Below are 20,676 nucleotides of genomic sequence, written 5' to 3'. Positions count from 1 at the left end.
CCAAAAAGCAAGGGTTTTGTTTGTTGGTTTGTTTTGTTTGCTTGCTTGTTTTTTGCTTGACTATGCTCTGTATTCTGCTCGTGCTGGGCTGAATTCTACTATAGTAAAGTCTAAGCTGTTCTTAGTAGCTCTGTGAGGCTCACAGTGCTCAGATGGAGACAGCCCATGTGGGCTGGGAAAACACTGAGGACCCTTGGGCTCAGAGTTTCTGGTTCTGACCCCACACCTCTGCCCTGGCACTGCCCTTTTCCTGAAACCGTGCCTCTGATTCCTGAGACCAGATCCCAGAACATGTCACCCAGCCGGCCCCGTGCTGCAACGAAGGAGCTACAGAGATGGCACATGCTGTGTGACCAAACACCTCCTAGATGATCAGTACAGCCGATGCTTCTCACTCTTGCCTTGCCACCTCTGAGCCATTGTTGACAAAGTAGCTAGCAAGTTGTGTCGCTGAACCTGTACCTGAGCTTGTGAGGCAGGCCGTCCTTCCACATCCTCATTTCCATGTTGGCATAAACTCTACCCGGTAATTGTTTTTGTGGGGAGGGGGGGTCACACGTGTGTCGACAGGTGCATCATAAACATAGCTCAGCTTAGGCTGAGAATGCCGGGCATGATCTGCAAGCTGTTCTGGATGAATGCACAACCTGTCATTAAAGTTCATGAGACATAGACAAAACCTCTCTTGTAGCATGTTTTTAAACAGAAAATCTTTAACCTTTTGGCCCAGTTGTGTGTACAGTTGTCCATGCAGTGTGTAATAGGAAACTAAAGTTGACCCATTTAATTTTGTCTTCACTCTCTGAGACCTCTCTTCCCCCCTGCTCCTGAAGTCTTAAAGTCTTTTCCATCTCTAAGGTCACTGGGCACAGGGCTTGATGATAGTGGTAAATTTTCAGGCTGTTGAACTTCTGAGAAGGGACCAGACAGTGTTGCTTCAGATGCTGCAGTTGTGTTAATGTGAAGGAAACATCTTCCACTTCCAGCAGGTTGTGTGTGTGTGTGTGCACGCGTGCATGTGCGTGTGCATGTGTGTGTGTTCATTTTGGTTTTTTAAAAAGGTTGAAAATTGAGGAGAACATGATTACTTTCACAGATTATTTATAGATACACTGGTCTTGATGCTTACTGTCGGCAAGCACCAGGAAAACACAAGTTTTAGTGCTTCAGTAGTGTAATCTGTGTACCTGTGACCCAGCCAGCAGTCTTCTGTGCACTGTGTCCTATAACTGTAAATGACTTGGTTTATAATTCTAATGGAAACTAATTTGTTTTGTAATGGAATACAGAGCAGATATGTATAATAGGATCAGGATTGTCCTACAGCTGTAAATAAGAATAGGTCCTGTTTATTTTGACATCTTTTTACAAATGCATTGTATTAGGATGTGAATATTCCAAAACATGCTCTTGTTTAAAGTTTTGAAATTTTTATTGTTAAATGTAACATTTTAATGGTTGTAATAATTATTTGTATGGATATGGATATAGTATTTTATTTAAGAAAATAAACTTTGCAGTTTTTGCATTGTGAATTCTCAATTTTTTCCTCGTCATTCCCCATTTCACTGCAGATCACCTTGTCTCAATCTGAAGTAGTATAATTAATTTTTTCCATCTGTCTGAAAAGATGCCATGGCACGTTCCCGGTGGGCATGTGTTCCTAAGCATTACACCTCAAGTAAATTAGTTATGGTCGGGGCACACCTGTACATTCCTTAGAAAAAGTCAAATTAGGATTTCACATATGGAAGAGTATTCGGTGATGATTGAGGCTGAACACTCCGCCGAGTGGCAGGAGAAACTAAAACATAGGAATTTGAGATGAAAGCTGATGTTAGGCCAGACAGGGGTCTTCGCTGAGAAGAGCACATACTGTTCCTGCAGAGGATCCCATGTCAGGTGCTGGCACCACCTGTAACTCGTGCTTGAGGGATCTAACGCCCTCCTCTGGCCTCTTCAGGCATCTGCACCCACACTCATACCCACTTAGATGCACATAATTAAAAATTAAATCTAAAGAAAGTTGGGGGACCATGAATGGTGGCACACACCTTTAATCCCAGCACTTGGGAGACAGAAGCAGCCAGAGCTACATAGACCCTACCTTAAAAGAAAAAAAAAAAACCCTGAAAGTTGGATATTTTACTCTAACTTTATCAACTGAGTTAAAAGCTTACCAAGCATAATTTATGAGGGGGAAACAGTGAATTGTACAGTATAAAAATTTAGCCGGGCAGTGGTAGCACACGCCTTTAATCCCAGCACTCGGGAGGCAGAGGCAGGCGGATCTCTGTGAGTTCGAGACCAGCCTGGTCTACAAGAGCTAGTTCCAGGACAGGCTCCAAAACCACAGAGAAACCCTGTCTTGAAGAAAAAAGAAAAAAAAAAAAAGAAAAAAATTTATACAAAACTATATAAAGTTGTTGTTTTGTATAAACCTACATAAGCTTTATATTGTTTTGCTTTTGTTTTATACGTAGCCTCCTGCTAGTTGCTTCGAGCTGCTGCTATCACAAGTATGTACCATTACATCTGGCTAAAATTATATGACATTTAAGGCTGAAGCATAACTCCGTGAGAAGGGCTTATGTGTGTGGCACAAGACCCTGGGTTTGATTATCTACAGATCAATGTATTGTTTTCAGATGGGGTATAAATGATCAATCCCCAATTCAGAACAAATAATACTTAGAAAAGAGCAACTTTTTGGCATCATACGAAGAAAAATTACTTCCAAGGTAATGTGTACGCTTGCATTTGGGCAGCAGATACTTGGCATGAGCCACCACCATCACCCAGCCCTTTTTTCTTTTAATTTAGAAAAGCCACTACATTCCTTTGCTTTCTATTTTCTTTTTTTTTTTTTTCGTTTTGTTTTTGTTTTTCAAGGCAGAGTTTCTCTGTAGCTTTGGAGCCTGTCCTGGAACTAGCTCTTATAGACCAGGTTGGTCTCAAATTTAAAGAGATCCACCTGCTACTGCCTTCCCAGTGCTGGGATTAAAGGCCCGGCTCTCTCCATTTTCAATTTTACATTTGAACCAGCAGGCTCCCAGTGGTAACCTGAAACTTTAAAGCATGTGAATTTTAATTTAACATGAGAGCTTTTGAATCTATAGTTCTTTGCCAAGTATAGTCACTGAACTTATATTTTAAAGAAAAAGACTTTAATTCTGAACTCTATAGGTTCTGGAATGGATGCAGTCATCCTCACATGAGTTCTGCTATTCCAATTTAGCCAAAAATTTCCAAAACTTTAGCTTCATTGCCTGGCTCTCCAGTGACCTTGCAGGTTCATTGTAAGCGAGGTTTCTGTAATAGCCACATATCCCTGGGTTTTCAGAATTGTGGTTGCTTTCTGTTAATAAGCTCAGCTGCTCGGTAGTTGTGTTATTCCAGGCTGTGTGTCTTGCATGTGTGGAAATACACCCAGAGAATGGCTGGATCTTCCTGTGGTACAATTGTGCCTACTCTGGTTTGACCCTAGTCACGCTTTACAGACTGGAAATTCAGGTCTCTGCAGCGGTGGTCCTTCCCTAGCGGTTTCTCTCAGCATCAGTTTCTCCATGTGGGGAATGGGGAGGTTTCAGGATCTGATCCACTGTTGGCAGGGTGTCTGATGGATGGGCGCTATTTGAATCATCGATTCTGCCATTCGGGGGCACATCTGGGATGGAGTCAGGAGCTGGGGCTCCCGTTGGCAGCAGTTAGGTCCTGCAGTGCTGGAGTGACTCCAGCCTCGTGTTTGTAGCGGGAGAGAACCTGGTGGTGTCCAAGTCTAGGAGGCACTGCTTTCCTTTATTTGATGATGAAGTAAAATGCTCCCCACCCCAGATGTCCCTGTCTCTAAGTCTTTGCTCTCTGCTGGCACTGAACATGGGCTTTTTTTCATTTTCCTTATGAAATACTTGACGTCAGTTCAAAGCACCTCGTATTGGTTGTCATCACCCTGTTTGAAGAGACAGATGTTTTCTTCTGAACATGACATTCCAGGCTGGGAGAACCCAGTGGATGTCAGCTTGTCTGTTAATCCGCGTATGGTATTTCGTTTCTCATTATTTTGAGAGAGGTTCTTATGTAACGTGGAGTGGCCTAAAACTTGCTGTCTAACTGAGGATGACCTCGAACCTTTCTCTACTAGTGCTAAGGACTGAACCCCAATTCTAGTGATTAGTATGCAAGTGCCCTACCACAGTGCTTAATCTATAACACCTCAACTTTGAGCTTCTGATCCTCCAGCCTTCAGCCTCCTGAGTGCTAGGATTATCGTTTACAGCACCATGCCCAGTTTATGCCGCGACGGACTCAAAACCCAAGGCTCCATGCATGCTAGGCAAGCAGTCCAACAACTGAGCTACGTTGCTAGACCCTACAGGTGTCAGGGGCCATCCCCGACAAGATTACCTTTCTTCCAGAGTGGAGGCGTCGGAATCTAGAAGTATAGTAAGCAATACCAAGACAGGAACAAAAATAACAAAATGCAGAAACACAAAGGATAGTATAGGGAGGGAATTTCAGTGAGTACTGAACATTCGTTTGCGTTTGATTTCCAAGAGCTTAATACACCCCTGATTTCAAAAGGTAGTAGAACAAAAGGACTGCATTAACATGCAAATTGAAAGTCCAGGGGGTACGTTCAGCACTCATGCCCTTAACACGTGCCCTAGACCACTCTGTAGGCAAACCACTCCCTGGGTAGAATCCCAAGTTATTTCCAGAAAGAAAACAAGAACTTAGTTGGTTCCTTAGACTTTTGTTTTAGGTAGGAACCAACTACTTCCCTATTTCAGGAGCACAGGGTCTGGCAACTAGCCACACCTGTTTACGGTAGCCTTGAGAGAGAAGAAATCTGGTTGACAACTAGGTGGGACCTTTGTTTGAGTTAGAAGCCAATAATCTCAAACTGAAAACAAGTCCCAAAACTAACCTTTGGCCTCTTGGGTCCACCACATACACGTGATATTTTAAAATGCATCCTGTAGTAGCTGCAGGTCTCTGTACCCTCTGCTCAGAGGAACCTGAGAGTCTGCCCCTCCCCCCTTTAGTCTGCCTAACAAATTGGGACCGAAGAGATGACTCAGCAGTTAAAAACACTGGCTGCTCTTCCAGAGGACCAGGGTTCAATTCCCAGTACCCACACAGCAGCTCATAACTGTCTGCAACTCCAGTTCCAGGGCATCCAACATCCTCACACAAACATACATGCAGGCAAAACACCAATGCACATTAATTAATTTTTAAAAATCTACCTAACAGACTGGAGAGATGGCTCAGAGGTGAAGAGCACAGACTGTTCTTCCAGAGGGCCTGGGTTCAATTTCCAGCAACCACATGGTGGCTCACAACCATCTAGAATGAGAGCTGGTGCCCTCTTGTGGTGTGCAGGTATACATGTAGGAAGAACACTGTATACATAATAAATAAATAAATAAATCCTTTAAAAAAAATCTACCTAGCCGGCGGTGGTGGCGCACGCCTTTAATCCCAGCACTCGGGAGGCAGAGGCAGGCGGATCTCTGTGAGTTCGAGACCAGCCTGGTCTACAAGAGCTAGTTCCAGGACAGGCTCCAAAACCACATAGAAACCTTGTCTCGAAAAATCAAAAAAAAAAAAAAAAAAAAAAAAATCTACCTAACAAACAGCTAAAAGCCTCTGCATCAATACTTTGTTCTTCTTCCTTTGGTCCAGCCACTATTCCCTAGCATGTATACAGCTAAACGACATTCTACAGGCTCTGTCCATTAGTGCCCACCAACACTCCTGTACACTGTTGCTGGGGAAGTTACACAGTTTTCTTCCCTTGTAGGTTACCCCTTTGTTTTTGTTACCCTGAAATTGTGTTTCCCTCCACATCCCGTCTCTGCTTGCTTACTGTGATGGCTAAGGTTGTCAACTTGACCACATATGGGAAAACTATAAACCCAAGCAGTTGACCATGCGAGAGAGGTCAGAAGACCCAATTAATTCTAGGCTACACCTTCTGGTGGCACCCACTTAGCAGGACACAGAAGGGAGACTTTGCTCTCTCTCACTCTCACAGGCAAGGTCATCTATGCTGTTCCTGAAGCATTCCTTCACTGGTGTTAGAACCTACATTTTGGGATTCCAGTGTAGGCTGACGACCATCAGCTCTCTAGGGATACTCCAGGACTCCAGCACCAGGTTTGGACTGCAGAGCCATCCAGTCTCATGTACTGAACAACTACTAGATGTGTGGCCTTTCTGTCTTGAGAGAGAGAGAGAAAGTGTGTGTGTGTGTGTGTGTGTGTGTGTGTGTGTGTGTTCTATCCATTTTGTTCCTTTAGGCAATTCTGACTAATACAAAGCCACTTTTCACAGTTTTAGCTTTAAGGAATATTTGAGGTTGAAATCTTACCTCCCCTTTAGGCCATGAGGAAACAGTACTTGGTTGTTATACCTGTCATCTCAGCACTAGGGACCAGAAGGACCATGAGTTGAAGACCAGCAGCTCTATAGACCAACCTGAGCTACATACTAAGAGTCTTCCTTGGGGGAAAAAACAAAAAGCAAGAGAACTGTGCCTGTTTGAATTTGCCTTCAGCTGTTTGAATTTGTCCTCCTCCACTATGGCATTTCTTATCTTCCTCCCGTAGCATTCCATCCGCCCTCTTTTTACATTAACCCAACACTCAAAAGCCAACCGGGAATTCTCAGGCATATTTGGAGCCATTTTAGTGTGAAGCTTATGTCTTTAAATTCCCATTTTTAATCTCTCTCTCCCCACCACAGGGTCTCACTCAACTTGTAACCCTGGTTAGCCTGGAACTTGATGTGTAGACTAAGGCAAGCCTCAAAATCATAGAGATCTGTGTGCCTCTGCCTACTATATGCTAGAATTAAAGATGTACACCACCATGCCTGACACACCCTCTTCTCTTTGATGCTAAACACAAGGCACTGTTTTCATAATTTGTGATAGAACCGGGGAAGGAGAAAGTGTGCATCCCCCCAAAGAGGCTTTATGGAGAACTAGCCGACCAAACAGTCCTTCTTGGGATGGATTGTAGAGAGATGCTAAGTTGTGCCAGCAAGAAGGGCTTTACATTCTAGATTGAAAAATTGTTGAAAATTATTTGGATTTATTTTCTCTTCTGCATGGATGCCATGGTGGTTTGATTAAGAATTGTTCCCATAAACTCAGATATTTGAATGCTTGGTTATCAGGGAATGGCACTATTTGAAAGGATTAGAAGGATAAGGAGGTGTGATCTTATTGGAGGAACTGTGTCACTAGAGGTGGACTTTGAGGCTTCAAAACCCATGCCAGGCCCAGTATGTTTCTGTCTCTGTCTCTGTCTCTGTCTCTCTCTGCGGATCAGGATACAGCTCTTAGATACTGCACCAGCATCTGCCTGCATGCTGCCATACTCCTTGCCGTGATGTAATGGACTAAACCTCTGAGACTGTAAGTGGGCCCAATGACATGCTTTCTCTTATAAAAATGCCTTGGTTGTGGTGTCTCCTCACAGCGAGAGAACAGTGACCAAGACAGGCTAGAACCACTCTATTCTTTCACTGTTGCTTGCTTATAACGAACACATTGTAATAATTGGTTTCTAACCCATGTTCTCTTTTGGATTATAGAACACAGGATAGAAAAGTCTGTATGTTTTTACCCATTGCTATGCCCTGGCTCCTCCCACTGCCCAGTCCAAATATTTTCCAGCTATTGAGTGAAGGGAATAGAGGAGTGGTAGGAAGAAGATAAAGGGGAATGCATGCCCTAAAAAGTAGATCCCTCTACAACTGTCCCAGGTTTTAGAGGCAGAGCAAACAGGCTTGAAGCCACCCTCTCCATGGAAGAGGCCTGCCTGGCACCAGGTGCCCTGTGGAAGTTTGCACAAGCAGTATAATAAAAACCACAAAATGCAAATCAGCATCTTTCTTTGGTGGCAGCATTTCATTATCTGAAAATAAAATATGTTGAATCACTTCAGATAATCTTTTGTTTAAAGCAGAGTATTTTATCCACAAGGATGTCAAGATTTAGCTTAAAGTGGCCCAGAGCGGGATTATGTGGAACTGACTACCAGATTTCTCTTTTTTCCCTCATGTGATATACTAAGAAATGGGTGGTGGAGGCTGGAGAGATGGCTCAGAGGTTAAGAGTACTGACTGCTCTTCCAGAGGTCCTGAGTTCAATTCCCAGCAAACGCATGGTGGCTCACAGCCTTCTGTAATGAGACCTGGTGCCTTCTTCTGGCAAGCAAGCATACAGACAGACAGAACACTATTAAGGTAGGCTTTCCTAGCTCATTAATCCAATCAAGACAACCCCTTACAGACATGCCCAGAGTCTAACCTAATGTAGATAATCCTGTGCAGGTGTGCCCAGAAGCCTGCTTCCCCAGTTATTCCAGAGCCTGTCAAGGTGAGGACATTAACCATCTCCTCGTCCTCTTTGTCTTCCGGTCCGAACATGAAGCCTTCATGTCAAGAAGACTACACAGGTCTGTGAGTGTGCCCTGAGAATTCCAGCAAGGAGGACTCTTTTGATAGAAGAATCCCAGCCAAACCAGTTTCTCTGGGATGCTTGTTAAGTTTGCCCGGACTCATATGTGTTAGTGACCAAGATCCAAAGAAGCACTTAGCCTTGTTGACAATGGTGACTTCATAGCAAGGGGACATTAAAGCTTAGCCCTGGTGGATGTCTTGCCTCCTCCAAACAATGGAAGCGAAAACGTTTGTTCTCCCTGCCAGGTGGAGTTATCACTGGCTGGGCTTGGCTGTCAGGAGCCGTTTCCTCCTAAAATTATTACAGGAACCATCGCCCTAGGGAGTCTGAAGAGAACCCCACTTCCCAATTGTATTGAGAATTGTTTTATTGACAGAGCCTACCCCACACCCAATTATCTGTTAATAGAGAACTATCAGTTAGTGGAACACGCCCCACATTCCAAACTATCTAGAGAACTAGGTGTGTGACTTCCTGGCCTACGTGGTGACTGACCGAATGTAACCTCCTGGCCTACGTGAACCACGCAGCAGGAGTGCAGGCCCCTGTGCCCCACCCCCCATTCCTTATCCTATATAAGCTGTAACCCTGTCTCCAATAAACAGAGGCTCTGACAAACCTAGCATGGCCTTCTTCCTCTCTCTCAGCCCATATCTTACAGATAGCGCCTCTCCGGGACCCTGGAATTACTGAACTGCCAGGCGGGTTACAACCCCTAGACTGAGTAGCCCACCCAAGGCGGTTTACACTTGGCCAACTGCAGGCTGAGCAAATGGTCTCTACTCTGTGCTTGCTCTTTCTTTCTTTCTTTCTTTCTTTCTTTCAGAAGCTGAGTCATGGTGGCCACCTGACCCTTGTCCTTCCTTCTAGGACCTGTTTGGATACCTGAGAGACTGAGGCTCCCTCCCCACAGGCAGAGCCTCCAGCTTGCTCGCTAGTGGGAGCCCTGGCTGATGGGTAAGGAGTGTGGGGGACACTACACCTGACATTCGCTAGACTCCAGTGGTAACAGCCACTCCAAAGGACAAAAATGGGAGCTTTCCTTCCTCTGAGACCCAGGGCCCAGATGGCAGTGATAAAGACCGATACTCTTTACAGCCAGACTCTCTACTAGGTCCTAATTTTGGAAGCATTAAAATTTTTAAATTGGAATTAAGAGGAAAAATGCAGCAGGAGATAGCAAGGAGGAGCCTAGGGATTGGAGCGGTGATAATCTGGGCTTTGCCTCTGAAAGTCAAAAGGCTTCCCAACCCTAGGGTCATCTGCAGATGAGAACAGGAAACAGGACTGGTGGCTGCCAAGGAGGATCTGAAAGAGAACCAGGACAGCTGAAGGTTATGCTTATCGTCCCATAGCCCTGTGGGTGTTAGGAGATGGGCCCTGAGGACCAGCCTCGTGCTGATAGTATTCCTGGGCCCTTACTGCTTTGTGAGCTTTGGGTAACACTGCGGAGCCGCTATGAAGACAGTCACAGTTTCTGCAGCTTAACCTCGGTCACCCAGCTAGCAGGCCGACACAGGCGGACTAAAGGGCTGCCTCTGTGATCTCGCTCACACTTGACCGCTGCTTCCATGAAGGTGCTGCTTGCAAGACTATTCCTGCCTTTCCCCACAGTGCCTGTCACTCAGAATGAGAAGCATCTGGGCATTATTTGATTCGCTGACGCATGCCTTTTGCAACCCCACAGAACATTCTGCAGGGCGACCGGAGATACCGGAGAAGCAGCTGCAATAGCTTTCAGTACCAGTTGCTGGCTCAGGGATTGCCTTGAGTCATGGAAAGTCCCTTCCCCAGATAGACTCCAGTTTTCCATTGGCTTCTCTTGCTGCTAAAATAAAACCAGGCGAATCTTCCAGGCATCCTGTGTGAACAGGTGCAGCTACCTCCTCTGTGTTTGTCAGAGGCACGAAGAGCTCGTATTTTATGGACACAGTCTTGCTCCCCTGGCTGTTGCATCTCGGTTTCCCTCCAACTGAGAAGCTCTCTTTACTTGTGAGTGTTCTCAGCCAAAAGCCTCTGCCCTTCACTCTGTTACCTGCCAGCTTCACTTGGCCCTCAGAGTTAGCCTGGCCTTTGCTTTTAAGGAGCAAAGCACACGAACGTGGCAGAGTTAGCATAAGTGTTGTTTTAGATTCCAGTGATGTCCTGACATCTCCAGTGCCCCTCCTCTACCCCAGCGCTCACACTGGCATCCCAGATGAAGCACAACTAACTTCCAAGACCAGGCTGGCCTCGAACTCACAGAGCTCCGCCTGCCTCTGCCTCCCAAGTGCTGGGATTAAAGGTGTGCACCACCACCGCCTGCTGGAAATTCTATTTTCAAAAGCAGGCTTGGTCTGGGGCTTTTTGGTCCTGCTGCAAAGAATAGAAATGGCCAGGACATATGACATTATAGTACAACAAGACACAACAGAACACAGAAACACGGCGGTGCAATCACCCCCCCCTCCTCCCCTTCCACAGGGCCCTATCTACTGCCCTGTTTTCACTGACTCTCGGCCCCCGAAACAAGCTTCCAAAACAGATAGTGTAGCTTTGTATTTATTCACTCACGCCCCAGGGCTGTTTGGATGGGTTTTCCTTACTGGCTTATTTAAGATTCAACACCGGGAGGACTGCTTTGAAAGAATCCACAATCCGCCGTAAGCAATCAGATTTGAACTTGCTTTCTTTTGTTTGTTTGTTTTGAGATCTGGTCTCACCATAACACTAGCTGGCCTGGCACCCAACTTTAACTTTGCAGACCAGGTTGGCCTTGAGTCACGTGGCCACCTGCCTCTGCCTGGGCTGGGATTAAGGGCCTTAGGCACACTTGTTTGCAGCGTTCTTGCTTCTGTAAAGGTGTTTGACTAGGATGTCCATCTCACCGACAGTCTTCATAGGACCCAGAGAAACCAGTAAGTTCCGAAGTAATGAAGAATAACAGAAAACCACTTGCAAACATGAGACCGTTTGGGGAAGAAAGACAAAACACACAAAATTATTCATGGAAATTATCTTTGCCTTTTTAAAATCAAGAAAACCTTGCCATTCGAACTTTCAAAGCACATGTTTGAACAGTATGCAGATAGTTGAGATAAAGAATAACAACCTTTAAAAAGAGGAATGCCCCATCTGCTTCCTTAATAAGTGACCAAGAACACACAGGTGAGGAGAGACTTCAGTTTCCCAGGCAATAGGCAGGTGTGTCTGTTTTCTGACGACATCACTCTCCAGGCAACCAGGAAGCCTGGTCAAATGGGGCTTCTCACGAGGCTTGCCAGGCGGTGTGAGAGACGGGAACTAGAGTGCTGAGCCGTTCTACATCTTAGAGAGATGCAGTGTTAGGTGACTGGATCAGCTCTGATCTCTGCAACCCAAGTCGGGGAGGGGAGCATGTGTCCATCCTGAGTGACATCTACATAAGTCACAGGCGAGAGGCTCAAGGGTGGAGGAGTCCAGGGTAACATTGCTGGAAACACTTATTTCCCTGCAAAGGGCATACGGGCACCGGTTGAGCTGTGTATGAGAGGACCACCAAGCCCTGTTGCTTTGTTGAATTTGCTCCAGGATCCAGAGTCCTTAAGCTGAGGAGAGCAGGCACTTGGCACAGTCTGTCACTGCTCTCACTTCTTCTGCTCTAGTTTCCTCTCTTCCTTATCCATCTCAGAACTGGTAGAAGTCTACGGAGAAGGAGGGCCCTTCTGAGAAGGCCGCACCAGTGTGCCTGGTCACCCTCCAGTGGTAAGACGAAGACACTTGGAAATTGGTGATTCCCCAGACCTTGGGCCCAGACCTCAGAAGTGCTCATGACAAAGTCCCATCCTGAGCATTTCCAGTAGTGCCAAGAACCTGGGGGGTTGTTCAGCATTCCTTCTGAATACTTGAGTTACCAGAAGGTCTGTCTCAGTTGGGTGGGGACTTGGTCCCACTTCTGCACCTTATCTGAGGAATCACAGCCTCAGAGGCTCCTGGGGGGGGGGTGAGACGGTGCTTTAGGTTTCTAGAGCAGTAGGTGTTTTACAGGGGTGGCAGTGGCCACACCAAAGACTCTAGGTGGAAGGTACAAGTAGCTAGTCTTCCGGCCAATCGGAGAGGATGGAAGGGGCCAAGGCAGCAAGCTGGCCTGACACAGCTTGTCCACACTGAACTCTAAATTGCAAACAGAGATTCCTGAGCCTCCTGGCTTTGCTTCTGCGCACAGCTGGTCTTCCATTCTCCCATTCTTCTTGGGGTGCAGCTCACCCCAAGTTCTAGCCTTCCTGTATGAATGCAGACACAGTTGACTCCCCAGAGCCCAGTGGAGTGTCTGGCAGTGGACATGCTGCTGTGGACATATTTCCCACGAAACAGCACCAAAGTGAATCGGGCCTTCTCCCCCCTGTGATGCTGGAGGCTCAGAAGACAGGGATCTGGTCTCTACGAACCACATCCAGGTCATCATCCAGGGTCAGCAACACCTGAAGTGAGAGGGTTGGAGATGGGAAGGGAATAAGTCCTGGCCACACCAAGTTCCCACTTCCTGCCGTCCACAGACTGGAAATGGCATGCCCCCTCACTTGTTCATATATTTTTGGCAGTGATCCACAAGGCCTTGCTTTTAGTTGGGACTTATTACTAAATTACAGCTCATGTGTAAATTTCTTGAAATACTTGTGAAGAGGGTTCTTATGTGCTGTGCTTGACACTAGAGACACAGCTGAGGATGAAAATGGCATCCATCCTCTGCCCTAGAACTCACATTAGGGAAAGGTTCTTAAACAGGAAGAAAGCACATGAGGTAGGATGCAGTGTTTTTCACAGACTATGTGTGAGTATCAGAGCTTGGGGTGGAGGATGGAAAAGTATTTGAGTAAGGTGGCCTGGTAGTCATTACTATAAGGTGACATATAAAATCCATTGGAGATGAAGTATTGAGGGTTTCTGTATAAGAACCATTCCTACTTTGCCCTAATTCCCTCTCCACATGAAATCACTAGCCCCACTCTGTCATCCCATGTCACAGAGATTGGGTGTACTTTCCACTATGGCCACTAGAGGGAAGCCCTGCTCCACTCTTGTGATTGCATGGTTGGCCTCTGTGAGGATGACAGACACCTAATTTTTTAAATTTTTTTAAATTAGGAAATTAAAAAAAAGACTGAAGGATGCAGAAGATGGCCATATTACATTAGCATAACTACTAATGGGTTCAAGCAAATCCCAGGAACTCTAGGTTAGGAACATGCTGGCTAGGTGGCTTCTTGAGCTTCTCTAGGAACCCAATCTTTATGGAGGAAGGGAAGGAAGAGAGTCCATCGTGAGAAGCAGCAATTCCACAAATTTTGGTGAATGCCTTAAGTGGTTCCTGGGGGGAATTCTGAGCATTTGAATCCAATAACCAATTCTGTCCTGGGGCACCGTGTAACTCACTGAAAATAATTTTGTCACTGTTCTGTGTGTACAGATATTGAAAAGTAGAGGAAAATGAAAGTTGTGGCCTCACAGAAGTTAAAGTAAGAGAAAAAAAGATACAGGGAGATGGTCAGCACAGGGAGATGGTCAGCGTAGGAGATGGTCAGCACAGGGAGATGGTCAGCGCAGGGAGATGGTCAGCACAGGGAGATGGTCAGCGCAGGGAGATGGTCAGCACAGGGAGATGGTCAGTGCAGGGAGATGGTCTGCACAGGGAGATGGTCAGCGCAGGGAGATGGTCAGCACAGGGAGATGGTCAGCGCAGGGAGATGGTCAGCACAGGGAGATGGTCAGTGCAGGGAGATGGTCTGCACAGGGAGATGGTCAGCGCACTGAATTCCACAGGGAGATGGTCAGCGCAGGGAGATGGTCAGCACAGGGAGATGGTCAGCACAGGGAGATGGTCAGCGCAGGGAGATGGTCAGCGCAGGGAGATGGCCAGCGCAGGGAGATGGTCAGCGCAGGGAGATGGTCAGCGCAGGGAGATGGCCAGCGCAGGGAGATGGTCAGCGCAGGGAGATGGTCAGTGCAGGGAGATGGTCAGCACAGGAGATGGTCAGCACAGGGAGATGGTCAGCGCAGGGAGATGGTCAGCGCACTGAATTCCACAGGGAGATGGTCAGCACAGGGAGATGGTCAGCACAGGGAGGGTCAGCGCACTGAATCACACAGGGAGATGGTCAGCGCAGGGAGATGGTCAGCGCACTGAATCACACAGGGAGATGGTCAGCGCAGGGAGATGGTCAGTCACTGGGATGCACAGGGAGATGGTCAGTGCACTGAATTGCAATGAATGAATGCAGAGAGTAACTAGAGGGGACGGCGGAGGCTGAGGATGAGCAGCAGGGAATATGCAGGACTGCAGAAGCAGGGAGAGCAGCAAGAAGCTCCGAGTGACTCACCAGGAACGAGAAAAACAGGGCAGTCGCAGAGAGGAAGTGCCAGATGTCGTGGTCATCAAAGAAGTCCAGCAGCACACACTCTCGGTTCTTCTCCCGCGATTCTGCTGGGGTTCCCTGGAGGAAGGGGACGCAGATGTGGGCAAGGACCCACGGTTCAGTCATTTCAGGGTTTGATTTTGAGGAAGCACCCGGGAAGTCAGCTGCTGAGGGTCGTGTGCAGTTGCTCTCAGCAACGCTGTTTATCCTAGTCCCAGAATGGAGCCAGCCCAACTGTCCAGAGTGCACTGATATGGTTCCTGAGGGCTCAGCTTTCCTGTCCTAGCCTTGAATTTATTGATGGACGAAGACTGCAATGGGAAGGAGGTGACAAAATACTAATCGAGCGTTAAACATCCCTGGGAACAGACCATAAAAGAACCAGCGAAGATCGCATGTGCCGTGCCCCACAACGGAAAAACTGCTCAGTGATTTGAAGACACGCTGATGCAGGGTCATAGCATGGATGACCTAGGAATCATTACACCTCACCCTGCATGAACAAAGTGGCCACAGGATGTGTGGCTCTATCTCTAGGAAAGCAGTTCTCAACCTGTGGGCCAAGACCCCCACAGGGGATACATATCAAATGTCCTGCATACCAGATATCTACATTATGATTCATACCAGTAGCAAAATGACAGTTATGAAGTTGGCAATGAAATAATTTTATGGGTGGGGTCACCACGACATGAGGAACTGTATTAAAGGGCCACAGAATTAGGTCGGTTGAGAACCACGGCTCTAGGAAATGCCCAGACTGGGAACTGCACAACTACAGAAGGTAAGTTAATGGCTGCTATGTATTGTCGTGTCTTTGCGAGACAGAAAGGCTGCTCATGAGTTTTTTTCCCTGCGGTCACACAGATAGATGCTCTAAGATCAGATTGCTGATATGGCTGTGGTAGAGAGCGGAGACATCCTGTTTGGGCTTCAGACACAGCACTGGTTTCTGAGGGCTCAGCTTTCCTGTGCTACCCCTGCATTTACTGATGGATGACGACTGTCCTGGGAAAGATGGTGACGATATGCTAACTGAGCGTTAAACACCTCTGGGAACAGGCCACCAGGGACCTGGTGAAGATCACATGTGCGGTATCTCCAGGGCTTGCAAGTTCATGTAGCATTACCCTGGCTGTGCTGACCACACACCGCTTGCCTTTTCTCTCCCAAAGGAAGCTGCGAACTTAAATGATGGGGAAAAGATGAGAAGCAATGAATGCCGGGGAGAGAGAAAGGTCCAAAAGGCAGAAGGGAGTGAGAGCTGCTCAGATAAAAGAAGAGGCCTCTTACCTCCCAGCTGCTGAGGTTCTGAAAGAAAAAGTACAGGGCCGCAGCCCACACCACCGCCGTGGCCACAATGCAGAAGAGTGGTAGGGGGAGGATCTTCTCGGAGCTGCGGAGCTGCAGAGAGAGGCAAACCACTGAGGCGGCAGCCCCAGCGGTGGACAGGCTCCCCGCGCTGCCAGCTCCTCCCTCGTGCTCACCTTCATGATGATGTAGAAAGCCAGGTACAGCAGCAGGTTGAAGATGAAGATGCCCAGCATGTAGGATGCAAAGTCCCTGGGCCGGCAGAAGAGTCCAAAGAAGGCACTGTAGGTGTGGTATAGGGTGTTGGCGGTGCGTGAGTGGATTGTTAACCACTGTGGGAGTTTGCTAGTTAAAAACCACACTTTAAGATACAACAATGCATTCTGTGATGACAGGGATACAGCCTGAGACATGCGCAGTAGGTGAGTTTGGCATTGTGTGAACGTTATAGAAAAGCCATGTCACTAGGCCATACATCTTTCATGTGGTCCTCTGGTAACTGAAATGCCTTTGGGTGGAGAGTAATAATGACATAACTTAATTAGTGATGTAAATAACTTTCAATTGATCGATCTTTGCCAGAACATTCCTCCCTAGTGCCTTCACAGTGGTCTTGTGAGTGAACGCACAGTTATCGTTCCTCTCTGGGTGCAACGGTTTTCCCAGAGTCCTTCAGCGTTTCATGATTACAAACAACACTGTCATGAATAAGGGAATGTTCCAGAATGCTGCCTTTGTTTTCACTTAAGTCCATTGGTTCGTCAAAACAGATTGCTGCCAGTAGGATTACCTCAGTAACTGGCTTGACCACATTACCGGGTTAATGCCAGCTGTCCGTATTTAATTTAGCACTGAAATGTACTTTGATTGAGTATGAACCTTAAGTCTGTTTAAAATTTCCATTCAGTATAACAAAATATTGGTAACTTTTCCTCCCTGAGACAGGGTTTCTCTGCATATCCCTGGCTGTCCTGGAACTTGCTCTGTAGACCACGCTGGCCTCTGCCTCCCAAGTGCTGGGATTAAAGGTGCATGTAACACCCAGCTGTAGCTTTCTTCATCTCCTTATTTGAAGTTTTTTTTTAAAATAAATATACATTTAAGACCTACAGTGTGGTGGGTGGGTGGTGCACACTTGTAATCTCAGCACTCCAGAAACTGAGCCAGGAAGATTGCCAGGAGCTTGAGGCTAACCTGGGCTACAAAGTGAGGCCCAAACAAGCCAGGTCTAGCTAGAAAAACCCTATCACAAACAGACAAATAAAAACAAACAAACAGTATAACACAAAATGAAACAACTATATTGTGGCTCTGGGAAACAAAAAGTAAAAATTGACAAGTGGGATTTTACCAAATTAAAAAGCTTCTACCTAGCAAAGAGTTCACAGAGGAAAGACACAAGCATCGGAAAACGGAAAATAGCTGTTAACAATTCTGGATTAGGGTTAATATTTGTCCTAGTTAGGTTTTTGTCATACTTGGGTCATCTAGGAAGAGGAACCTCAATTGAGAAAATGTCCTCATCAGGGTGGGCAGTGGGCAAGTCTGTAGGGCACCTTCTCGATCAGTCATTGATGTGGGGCCCAGTCCACCATGGGTAGTGACACTCCCAGGGAGATGGTCCTGGGTGTGCAAGAAAGCAGACTGAGTAAGCCAGTGAACATTGCTCCCCCACAGAACTGCTTTGTTCCTGCCTCCGGTTCCTGCCTTGGTTCCTGCTTCCAGGTTCCTGCTGTCAGACCCTGCTGGGACTTCCCTTCACAGTGGACCACAGCAGTGAGCTGACATCAACCTTCCCCTGCTTCCCTTCACGATATTTGTCACATCAATGGAAAAGCAAACCAAACAACATCCAAAATAGAAAGAATTAAGAAACCAAGGAATACAACTTAAAAATGGGCAGATATGGAAAGGGGATATGGCTCAGAGGGTAAAGTGCTTGCTGCCCAAACAGGAGGACCTGCGTTCTAGTCCCCAGCATGGCAGAACACTCCACTAACCCCAGAAGAGACAAGTGGACCCTGGCACCTCATTGGCCAGGCTGTCCAGCTGAAATATTGAGAAATATGAGGGGTACAACAGAGAAAGACAGCCAATGCCTCTGACTTCTGCAAGGAGCTCCCTAGTGTATGCACCTGCACACACACACACACACACACACACACACACACACACACACAGAGAGAGAGAGAGAGAGAGAGAGAGAGAGAGAGAGAGAGAGAGAGAATATACATATACACATGGCCAATAAATATCTGACAGTCATCGAGGTTATTGGCTCCCAGGGAAATGGAAATCAACCCCAAATAAAGACTAGTGAAGACTGGAAGTTGGGAAGTAGAGGGATGGATAAAAGGAAGGTGGAGTTGATCTGTGAATGCGGAGCACATGTTTTGAGATATCACGCTAACCTGCATGTGTGCGTATAAATAATCATCACGTGTTAATCTTTAATGTAATGAAATATATATTGACATAGTGTTTTGTCATGGTTTTTCTTGTCTCTGTTCCGTCTGCTTTCACTGTACTGGAGAACGGAACCATTTCATTTATTAGATGTCCAGGCTGGCCTTGAACTTGGGATCCTCTGCCTTATATCCCGATAGCCGAGTTACGGGCATGCAGCAACACATCTGCTTCCATCCTCTTCGTCTGACTCACTGGTCTATAGTTCTAATTTTGGATCAGAGCTTGCCTCGCTCTGTTTTATTTATATTTTAATATTAGATTGCCTTATTAGGCTAGCCTATGTCAACCTCCGTGGTCCTCACACATGGCTATCTAAATTTAAATCGATTAAAACTAAATAAAAATCGAAAAGTCTGTTCCTCAGACACACGGACCACATTTCAGCATCGCAATGCCCACATGTTAGTAGTTCCTCTTAGGACTGCGCGGTACTGAGCATTTATGTAATTCCAGAAAGTTCTAATGGACAATGTTGGAATACTTACTATATTCTTGGCCCCTCTTTCCTCATGTTAACCTTGCTTTTCGGGGACTGTTAACCCATTTTGTGATTAAAAAAAAAAAAAGCTCTAATTTGACATTGATACATTAACTGGAGAACAGCTATCTGTCTTCCACGCCAGGCCTTGACATCTCTCTCCAGTTGGTTAAATTTTCTTTTGTGTGTCCTAATAAGGCAATTAAATTTTCAGAAGAAAGACTCTGCCTGCCTCTCAAATTGTATTCCTAAGTATTTCAAGTGCAAAACTTATTAATGGCTGTGAATTTCAGAGTCCAGTTGACTGTGCTCCAGATTATTCATGAAATACCATCCGTCCAGATTCTGAAATCCTCAGTTCACTAAAAACTCTTAGGTGGCCTTTCCTCAGATTCATCAATTAGCAATTCGATATGTGTGCTGTTTGCTGTTTGGCTCTCTCTCTCTCAATCTCTCTCTCTCTCTCAAACTCTCTCTCTCTCTCTCTCTCTCTCTCTCTCTCACACACACACACACACACACACACACACACACACACACACACCCCAAAGGTTTTCTTCTTCAGGGCCATGTGGGAATTACTCCTTTAGGGATAAGACATAAATAAATAATGATCCATAAATAGATGCTGACATTCATAAATATGGTAAATATGTAAATATTGAAGATTGTCCATAGATTGCTTCCACTTGAACACATGTTTGCATTATGATCTTATTAAGAGAAGTAACACTCTAATAAGTAGGTAAGCATAGAGTTGGGCTGGCGTGCAGCTCAATGGAAAAGCACTTGCTTGGCATGCAAGAGACCCTAAGTTTTATCCACAGCACCAAGTGAACAGAAGGATAAAGGTGAGCCAGACACTGTAGCACACATCAAACATTCATATCTCTATCTATGTGGAACAACAGAGAAAGAGATAGCCCCTCTGCCAGGGAAACATGGAATTAGAATTATGGGACATCAAACCTCATACCTTATTGGACCTGACATCCTACAGAGCTGTGTGAGGAAAAAGAGGCCACTGATCTTGTCTCGTGAGTGGATTGTGTCCTTATGCATATCAGGAGTGGGTGCGGGGATCAAAAGTCACAGAGCCAGAGAACCCATTAGCTGAGAGTCATAAGTAAAAACAGCTGAAGTTACTTATTTTTTGCGATACCAACGAAGCATCTCATGTGTTGGAAGTGAGGAGGCTACATAAGACAATCTCAGCTAGAGGAGAATGCGCATCTGTTGCACCTCTGCTTTGTGTTCACCTGGGAAACAGGACAAGAGGATGCAAAGGGACAAACTGCAGGAGAATGACATGGCTGGAACAGAAAGCGAGAGAGAAAGAAATAGCAAAGTCACACACACATGCGCGCGCATGCACACACACCACAAATGAAGGAAAAGGTATTTTATAAAAACTAATGTCTCCTCAATAGTCATTATGCAAAGTTCTACAAAATAATTTTAAATTATATTTTTTGGAATCATGGGCAAAATGCCTTTTTTTCCTCCCCCTTTTCTTTCTTTCCTTCCTTTCTTTCTCTCAGTCATTTATCCATCCATCCATCCACCCATCC

The 20,676-nt window shown here is 46.1% G+C and overlaps 1 protein-coding gene across 4 annotated transcripts in view; it reads right to left on the bottom strand.

The window, feature by feature from the left end:
* Nucleotides 1–11,017: 11,017 nt before the first annotated feature.
* Sidt1 (SID1 transmembrane family member 1) overlaps nucleotides 11,018–20,676 on the bottom strand; it is an 88,719-nt gene continuing 79,060 nt past the window's right edge. For 3 of the 4 annotated variants that reach the window (XM_041673023.1, XM_041673021.1, XM_041673022.1), the window contains 4 exons: nucleotides 16,335–16,440; nucleotides 16,141–16,251; nucleotides 14,812–14,925; nucleotides 11,018–12,915 (listed from right to left, as the gene is read on the bottom strand). In XM_041673023.1, coding sequence (XP_041528957.1) covers nucleotides 12,853–12,915; nucleotides 14,812–14,925; nucleotides 16,141–16,251; nucleotides 16,335–16,440 — 394 coding nt within the window. In that variant the 3' untranslated portion in view covers nucleotides 11,018–12,852. Of the gene's footprint in view, nucleotides 12,916–14,811; nucleotides 14,926–14,946; nucleotides 15,159–16,140; nucleotides 16,252–16,334; nucleotides 16,441–20,676 lie in introns of those variants that run through there. The other variant, XM_041673024.1, reaches the window with a different exon arrangement.

This window comes from Microtus oregoni, unplaced genomic scaffold (assembly GCF_018167655.1).
Source record: "Microtus oregoni isolate MIOR12 unplaced genomic scaffold, Mior012 000023F_ref0000262, whole genome shotgun sequence".
Lineage (NCBI taxonomy): Eukaryota > Metazoa > Chordata > Mammalia > Rodentia > Cricetidae > Microtus > Microtus oregoni.
Note: the sequence above shows the minus strand (reverse complement) of the source record. Positions and strands in the feature narration are given on the sequence as shown.